This window comes from Octopus bimaculoides, chromosome 15, assembly GCF_001194135.2.
Source record: "Octopus bimaculoides isolate UCB-OBI-ISO-001 chromosome 15, ASM119413v2, whole genome shotgun sequence".
Classification (NCBI taxonomy): Eukaryota; Metazoa; Mollusca; class Cephalopoda; order Octopoda; family Octopodidae; genus Octopus; species Octopus bimaculoides.
Window position 1 is genome coordinate 3,286,223 of NC_068995.1, and position 9,283 is coordinate 3,295,505.

The 9,283-nt window shown below is 35.4% G+C and overlaps 1 protein-coding gene across 3 annotated transcripts in view; it reads right to left on the minus strand.

Moving 5' to 3' along the window:
• Nucleotides 1-2,051: 2,051 nt before the first annotated feature.
• Nucleotides 2,052-9,283, minus strand: part of LOC106876654 (START domain-containing protein 10-like) — a 57,338-nt gene continuing 50,106 nt past the window's right edge. For all 3 annotated transcript variants that reach the window (XM_014925273.2, XM_014925272.2, XM_014925274.2), the window contains exons 4-6: nucleotides 6,240-6,357; nucleotides 4,913-4,965; nucleotides 2,052-4,470 (exon numbers count right to left, since the gene is read on the minus strand). In XM_014925273.2, the coding sequence (XP_014780759.1) occupies nucleotides 4,261-4,470; nucleotides 4,913-4,965; nucleotides 6,240-6,357 (381 nt within the window). In that variant the 3' untranslated portion in view covers nucleotides 2,052-4,260. The remainder of the gene's footprint in view (nucleotides 4,471-4,912; nucleotides 4,966-6,239; nucleotides 6,358-9,283) is intronic.

Here is a 9,283-nt window from a genome sequence, read left to right on the forward strand (position 1 = left end):
ATATATGTGAATTTTTTAGCCATAAGCTAGTAAAGTTTTTCTCTATCTTTACGAAAAGGTACTTCGGGTGGATCACATAAAACAAGGAATCCACTTTTTATTTCGCATTCATTTTTATGAAATAAAGACAATTTTTAAGTGAAAGCTTTAATTTTTAAGGGAGATAATTATTGATGTGTTTCCAAGGGAGGCAATCTAGTTTAAAACTACAAATCTTCAACTGTTTTCACTATTTAAAGGTCAAAGCGCGGTGGATAGGCAAAATCTTTGGAACATCGGATAACGTACTTTGCAGCATTCAGTTACAACCATTTAAGACCTGGGTTTAGTGACTATCATTTGAGACCTGGGGTTCTATAGAAGAGAGTACAAATCTTATGCCGTGTGTCGATGTAACATCCCTCCAGAAAATTTGCTGGCCTTGTATCATATTTGAAACGACAATGTGGTCAGTCGACAGAATTGTTATTTCATCGGACAAAATGCTTAGCGGTATTTCTTCTGCTTCATTACATTTTGAGTCCAAATGCCGCCCAAATTGACGTTTCTTTCCATCTTTTCAGGAATGATAAAATAAGTGCCAGTCAAACAGTAGAGTCGCTGTAACCGCCAGGCCTTGTGTCTGTCGTGGAAAGGACTAATCTAGTGGCAGGTCAGAGCGATGATATTGTCGGGAAAACTCTAAGCGACGACGACGATGAAGTAGTTGGTCTGTTTTGGAGGATATCTAGACTGGGTACTACTATGGATAACATTCACAATCCCTAGCCTGGCAAGTTTTATTGGTGGGCACAACAGGTTCTTGATAAACTACATGGGCACGGAAATGCCGCCAGTTGCGGACTGCTTGAGATGCGTACATCGTTGGTGTGAGCAGAAGAAGCTCGCATACATGGTTAATTGCCATTCTTCATACAATCAATCTTGCTCAGAACTGAACTTACATGCAGATGGTCAAAACCAGCCGATAGAGACTTTACCTTTCGTTATGTCAAAAAAAAAACAAAAAAAAACCCGTGAGTTGAGATTTGATAGAGATTTGGCTGTTGTTTCTAGCAGTTTCTGCCACTGCAGTTACCGGCCAACTGAATTCAGCGAAATTTTTTGAGTGACACTCCAAACGAAAAATTTCCTTGAATTTTTTTTTTTTTTTTAGTAGTGCGGCCCACCTGATGATAAGCCATGTCTCATGCGGCCCGCTTCTCGATAAAGGTTGCCCATGCATGTACTAGAGTCAAACTGAAGACTGTTCCTTGTGATATTGTCAATATAACGAGAATTTACTACAGTATTTTGAAAAAAGATATATTCGCAAATCTGTGACTGAATTTCAGCAATTGATAGATTAACCAACAAATGGGATTATCTCAAAACTCACCAATCTCTGAATTATAGGAAAAAAAAATAGATTTTAGACAAAAATACACAACGAAGGAAAATGTCAGCTGAACGATAGTAATAACGGAGTAAGCTCCCCTTAGTTAACTGGAATGGGATTGACAACATCAGTTCTTTTCTACTTGAGGCACAAGGCCCGCAATTTTGGGGAAGGGGGCTAGTCGATTAGATCGACCCCAGGGCGCAACTGGTACTTAATTTATTGACCCCGAAAAGATGAAAGACAAAGTCAACCTCGGCGGAATAACATTAGTGTGTGTGTGCCTGTGTGTACACATTTCTTCTATGCCATATTGAAAAAGAAATGTAAAATTTAATTTCAAATAGCTTAGAGACTTAGGAGCAGAGGTCATGACCATTAAGCCTTTTTTGGGGTCACTGAAATTAGTGAGTTATACAAGAGTAGACCTTGCTAAAAGTACCCGAGGACCAAACTTGGTGACGGATTAGGTCTACCTTGACAGTACCCAGTGACCAGGTGGTGTTGTTGAATCAGGTCACAAACAAAGTGTCCCACCCTGAAAGAAGAAGAGAAACCTATCCATTTAATCGTGTCTTGATTCCTAAAATAGAAAAGAACAATAAACTGAGTGTGTGTGTGTGTGTTGTTATGAATGAGAGAAAGCCATGAGAAATGAAACGTAAGCACAATATTAACAAAACTGGTTTTATTCAGGAAAAAAAAAAAAAACATGCTTTAAGTTGAGGGTGTAGAAAAAATCCGTTTACAATTAAATTTAGAATAATTAAAACTAAAATTCAATATAACGAGTCGAAAAGATAAGATTCTGGTTCAAGGGAGTAGAAAAAATATTCTTAGAAATGGTATGAGAAAATTTTGAATAACCTTGAAGAATATATTTAAATGAAAAATATTCTGTGAGTCTTTGGGTGGTTTTAGTGAGAGAAGAAGAAGGAACCCTGAGGAAAGAGAGGAACGAGTGAGGATTATAAAGAAGGAAAAAAATATTTCACTTGAGTAAAAGTGAATTTTTAGATAAGGACCCCAAAAAGAAAATAAAACTCGTTGAAAAAGATCCTTAAATATTTTAAAGATGTTGAACTTATGTTTAACCCCTTACCATTTAAATCGGCCAAACCAGGACCAAATATTCTGTTTTATGTTTGAAATGGCCTGATCTGGCCTTTCTCACCTACTCTACACTGTCATTTTTAAAATAACCAATTACATCATCAAAATCTTGACGCTATGAGATAATCCATGATTAATTGAAAAAAAGGTGAATGAATAAGAATTACATTCGACAGAATAATCCGAATGCGAAAGGGTTAATATTCTGTCGTGTCCGGCCCAGATATTCCAACTGCTTTATGCTCAAGCAGGCCAGATGTGGCCTCTCACACTTACCCTGCAATGTCATTCTAAGAATAATGCAGGATTAATTCAAAACAATGTGAATAAATAAGCATTACAATTGACAGAGTAATCTGAATACTAAATGGTTAATTTAAATTTGTGTTTTAATTAATTTACTAAATATATTTTCAAATTTCTCCTAACTTCAGAAAAAGAAGAGGAATAAAAGTTTCTTTTTTGTTTTTATTTGAATTGATTGTAATATTTGTAAAGGAATATCTTAAAATATCTTCTTGGAGAAGAAAAGAAGAAAAGTTCCAGCTCTGAAGGAATTGGTAAAACTGGCAGAGAAAAAAAGAAATTGAAGAAGAAGAATAAATAAAAGTTTGTTAATTCTGTTGGGTCATCTTAATTAATTAGATCAGCAGTTACCAAGTGACCAGCAGCTTGTCTGCAAGATTAATTCCAATGGACAATTTTAGAGTTTTTATGTTATTATTCCATTTGATAGTCTGATCTGGAGTAATAAATGATTGGTCAGTCACATGACTGGGCAGTCAAGTCAGAAATAATGAGAGAATGGTCAGTCATACTGTTGGACAGTCCAGTCGGAAATAAAGAAGGAATGGTCAGTTACATTACTGGACAATCCAGTTGGAAGTAAAGGAGGAATGGTCAGTTACATTATTGGACAGTCTAGTCAGAAGTTTCACACAATGGTCAGATACACATCATTGGACAGTCTGGTCAGAAAGAACAAAGGAATGGTCAGTCTAGTCCAGGGTTCTTAACCTGGAGGAGAATTTCTAATTGGTGAGGGATGGGGTAGAGTAGGATGGGTGAAACTTCAAGATACATTTGAGGGAAAAATTGAATTTTTAAGTTCAAAATTCCTTTATCATTATTGACACTATTTTAATTAGATTTATTTTCCTAAATGTTGATCTAAGATGTTAATTGATACTAGATTAATATAAAATTGTTAATGTTATATAAAAGTGTTATATAGAAAACTACTTTAATATAAAGCTGTAATAGTGTTGTACATCAGGCTAATATAAGGCTGTTAATGTTATGTAACTGTATGTGTACAAGGCTACTTTAATATAAGGCTTTTAACATTACAAATAAATTGTGTTGTTTACAATACTTTAAAATAACTCTGTTAATTTTATCTAATTGTGTTATATACAAGACTACTTTAATACAAAGCTGTTAATGTTAGGTAATAGTGCTGTGTATAAAAGTATTTTAATATAAGTCTCTTAATGTTATGTAATAGTGTTGATTAATTTTAATATAAGGCTGTTAACATTAAAAATATACGGTGTTGCATATAAAACTACTTCTTTTTTGTGGTGAGAGAATTCAAAATGGTGAAATGTTAAGGAAGAGAAATACAGAATAAAGGTCAAGAAAGACTGAGCTAGCCAAAGATATGAGGGAGTTTTGAGTGATATCATTGGAGCAGGTGAAACAGAAGTCAAAGGGACTGACCAGTCATACTCTTTAAGACTTAATGGAACTTAAAAAACGGAAATCTTTCAAAGATCATCATCAAGAAAGTCCACCTCTGATAAATTGCTTTCATCGAGAACTTCTTGTGAATCTTTCATTTGTAAACTTTTAATATGGAGAAGATTTAATCGCGTTAAAGTACACTGTTCCGGGTAGATCCAAGGTCGATAATATGGCTGGTTCTGTTCTTTCCATGCCACATAGTTTTTACAAGCTTGTTTCATTCTACTGACCACCTGGAAAAAGACGAGAAAAAGATCAATCAATGCAATTTCAATATTTTAATCTTGGTGTCTTTTGAACTTTATGGAACTAAAAAAATGGTAAAGGAATTAAAGAATATTTTATGTTAATCAACATAGATTATTCTTTAATTCCTTAACCATTTCAAAATCTAAGTCTGTACTTTTGAAGTGTTTATATTGTACAGACAAGCATTTCAATCACTGTAAGCCACAGTACATATACACGTGATCATTTTCAGGATTCCTGGACTCGTGGCAGGAAGGAAGTGATCTTCATATTTGGCCAAAAATGTTTGAAAAAGAATGGTCTGCTAGAAGTGGTACCCAAGAGCCTAGTGATGTTATTAAACCGGAGACCTTCATTAGAAGATAGGTTATTAATTAACTGCGAGTTAAGTTATTGAGAAGAAATAATGAAAAAAATGTTCCTTACTTTTGGTGCCAAGATCTGCGTTGCTTTATTCACCACCCAACTTGGCAGACGACCTACAGAAGAAAAACACAATCTTTTTGCAGTTATTTTCTCCAAAAATATGTTCAAATATTTAATGATGCAAATTGATTAACTGTTGCAATATGTTGTAATTAGTAAATTTATTTTGAAGAAATAATAATTAACAACGGAACTGAAGGTTAAACATGGTTTCATAAGTCTGACAATTTTGAATTTACTCCTTGATTTTTCTTTTAAAAAACATTCTGTCTATAATGGCAACCCCTGATATTATGAAGAGGTGATGACAGTACTTGCAAGAGAATTCAAGGTCCTGATCTATACCACTGTTTGTCAATAAAATAATGCTACCAAGAAGCCTGATCAGGTGAAAGAAAAAAAAACATCCTTAAATGGTTCACACTGATAAAAATAAAAAATTGTTAATTGTGTTGTGTTTATTATTGTTGGCAGAATTGTTAGCACGCCAGAAGAAATGCTTAGCAGTATTTTATTTGTCTTTACGTTCTGAGTTCAAATTCCGCCAAGGTCAACTTTGCCTCTCATTCTTTCGGGGTCGATAAATTAAGTATCAGTTGCGTACTGGGGTCGATCTAATTGACTGCCCCCCCTCCCCCAAATTTCAGTCCTTGTGCCTTTGGTAGAAAGGGTTATTCTTGGCATAACGACACTCCTGAGATACAACGAAATCTTTAAATAGAGTTGTTGTTGTAGCTGTAAAGACACGCGGCTCAGTGATAGGAGCGTTGGGCTCACAATCGTGAAGTAGTAAGTTCAATTCCTGGACTGGGATGTGTGTTGTGTTTTTGAGCAAGACACTTCATTTCTCATTGCTCCAGTTCACTCAGCTGACAAAAATGAGTTTGGATATCCCTGGTACCAAGCTGTATCGGCCCCTTTGCCATTCCCTCAGTGGTGTGGAGCAAGGAGGCAGGCATGGATGAGTGATTGCTGGTCTTCCATAAACAACCTTGCCCAGACTTGTACCTCGGAGGGGAACTTCCTAGGTGCAATCCCATGGTCACTCATGGCCGAAGGGGGTCTTTGCCCTTTACTCTTTATGTTGTAGCTGTCGTACTGTTTGTGGTTATGATCACAGTTGTGGTTGTAGTGATAGAGGTGGTTAGGATTGTGATTATGGTTATTGTATTGGTTCTAGTCTCATAGTGTTGGTGCTGGTCAGAGTAGTAGATGTGGTTGCACAAATGGCCATACCTGTGGTTGTGGCTGCAGTGCTGCCAGTGGATGTTGTTGTTGTGACATAATGGGGCCATGCACCGTAATGTCAAGTGAAAGGGCCACTTACCTCTGGGGTCCGACTGTGATACATAAGTCAAAACACAAGATGATTTGTCTTTCGGAACAATTAGATATCCTGTCAGGAAGGAGATGGCTCTGATGTAATCCTTATAGGGCGGACATTGCTGCAAAAGCAAATGAAAGGATCATAGGGGTCAGTTAAATTTGGGGAGCACTTATAAGCAGAACATTCCCATAAAATACATTAGGGGTCACTGAGGAAGTGTGGGAGAAATAGGAGTTGGTTAATTAAGGGGATCCTTTGTGAGAAGGATATTACTCAAAGTTACTCACACAAGGGTTACTCTATAATATTTCATACTTTACTAGGAAAATGAAATAAATAATGGACAAAGTTCTGTGGTGGATATAAAAGAGGTTTAAAATATTGGAAGTTGTGCCCCAGCATGGCCACTGTCCAATCAATGACTGACTGCAGCACAAAATAAAAATAAAAAATAAAAAATAGAATTTCATTAAAAAAATAAATATCCAGACAGTTGAAATATGGTTGTTGGGCAAAACATGATGAACATCAAATTATCATTAACAAAGTTAATTAGAAGAACTAAAACACTCACAGAATGCTAATCTATTTATTATTTGATAAATTAGCTGACATTATTATCATTTTATTATTATCGTTAATATAACAAAAGTAAAACTAATTACATTACTGATTGTCACAGTAAACATTAATTATATCTGGTTTTCTTTACTTGACGAAGATAACATAATTATCAACTAGAAACTAACGAGATTTCATTTATTTCTTGTTGTAGAATTATATATTATATATATACATCATCATCATCATCATAGTGATTGTTTATATATATGTACATATATAAACGACCATGATCATGATATATATATATATATATATATATATATATGTATATATATATATATATACTCTACAGGCTTCCACACAGTTTCCATCAAATTCCCTCACAAGGCATTGGCTGACCTGGAGTTATAGCAGAAGACACTGGCATTAGGTGTCACTCAGTAGGACTGAACCCAAAGCCATGTAATAGCAAAGCAAACTTCTTAACCACACAGCTATGCCTGTACCAGAACAAAGAAAAGAAGAATTTCGTTTTCGTGATGTCTTGTTTTTGAATTGTAATTCTTGACTGAAAAACATTTGAGTGCTCCAAGAGTTTCAATATCTTTATTGATTCCAGAAATAGAAAATCTTCAGCATGCAAGAACTTATATATACATACATACATATATATATATATATATATATATATATATATATAATGACTTTCGCTTTAATTATCTAATTCCATTCATGAAATGTTTCTTAGAGACAATGAATCAACGAGTTCTGCAACACCTGGAATAAATTCCATGTTTTTTTAACTGCAAAGTTTTCTATATTTAGTTGAATGGTGCCAATTATGCCAAAGACTGCAGCTACCATTTATTTTAAGAACAAAACGTTTATTTCTGTTCTAGAGAATGTTGATTCATTCTAATGATAAAACCATATTTTGACACCAGCGTTAAATGTTTCTGAAGTAAAAGACTTCCAGAAATAAATTTCACTTGAATTCAGTGAAACTGAATTCAAGTGACAACAGTCTTGAGATTTTGATCAAGGGTTTACAGCTGAGGTTCTTGACCATTTTTTTTTACCTCTTTGGACTTCTTTGACTCCTAGTTTACCCTGCTAGACCCCAAGTTGTACTCGAGAAGAAGACCCACCAGGCCAAACAAAATCGCAGCTGTGACATATACCAGTGTTGCGCAAATTGGCACTGTTGTCGGTGGCACATAAACACACCCTGGTGTCACACAAATGGCACCCATGCCAGTGGCATGTAAAAGCACCCTTTACACTCTCGGAGTGGTTGGCGTTAGGAATGGCATCCAGTCATAGAAAACCGTGCCAAATCAGACTGGAATCTGGTGCAGCCCTTCAGTTTACCAGCCCTGATCAAACCGTTCAACCCATGCCAGCATGGACAACAGACGTTAAATGATGATGGTGATTTTATGCAGTGCAGAAGTGTAAGCAATTAGTTGGAGATAAATTTTAGCACTCTGGGTCCCTATGACCCTTGAGGTTCCTATGGCCCATGTGGTCATATGACCCTTGAGGTCCCTATGGCCTTTGAGGTTATATGGCCCTTGAGGTCATATGACCCTTGAGGTCCCTAGGGCCCTTGAGGTCATATGACCCTTGGGGTCCCTATGACCCTTGAGGTCATATGACCCCCTGTTGAAAACCTCTGGTTTAGAATGGTGGAATGAAGAGCCATTGTTAATGGCACTCAGTGAATGAAGATGTTTCACACTTTTGGTTCCAACCTGTCTGAGAGTGTTCCTGGTTTTATGATAACAAACTTCCCATTTGAAAGTAATTTAAATTAAAACCTTCTATCAGAATTTCATATCGATTTATATTCCAAACACCAAACAAATAACAACAAAGTTACTCTCTAAATTCTTCATATTCTTCAGAATTAATTGCAACAAAGGCAATTAACGTCCCAAATACCAGTTTAATAATGATAACATTATTTTACTAAATTCTGCATTTTTCTTCGTTACTTTCAAAATTAATTGCAACGAAGGCAGCGCATTTTAACAGAAATATAATAACAAAAGAGTTAAGGTACTTAATATAAAGCCTTCATTAAAATTTCAAATTAATTTATGTTCCAAACACCATCTTAATAATGAAAAAGTTATTTTACTGAATTCTTGATTATTTTCAAAACTAATTAAAACGAAGACTGTGTGTTTCAACAGAAATATGGTAACGAATGGGTTAAACGAATGACTGATGGTAAGACCTCTCGGTCAAGATGAATGTTGAGGTGAGTGAGACAGAGTAATGAGTGAGACAGAGGAATGACATAGCGTCAGAATCAGTGTTTAAATAATGCAACGTAAATTTTGAGACCACGTAATAAATTTTTAAGTGAATTTAACGGTTTTGGTGTGTTTTTGAAAGGCAAATATGTCTTTCGTGCTGCAATCATTTTAGTTTCAATATACAGCCTCAGATCAAATCAACTGCCCAGTATATAT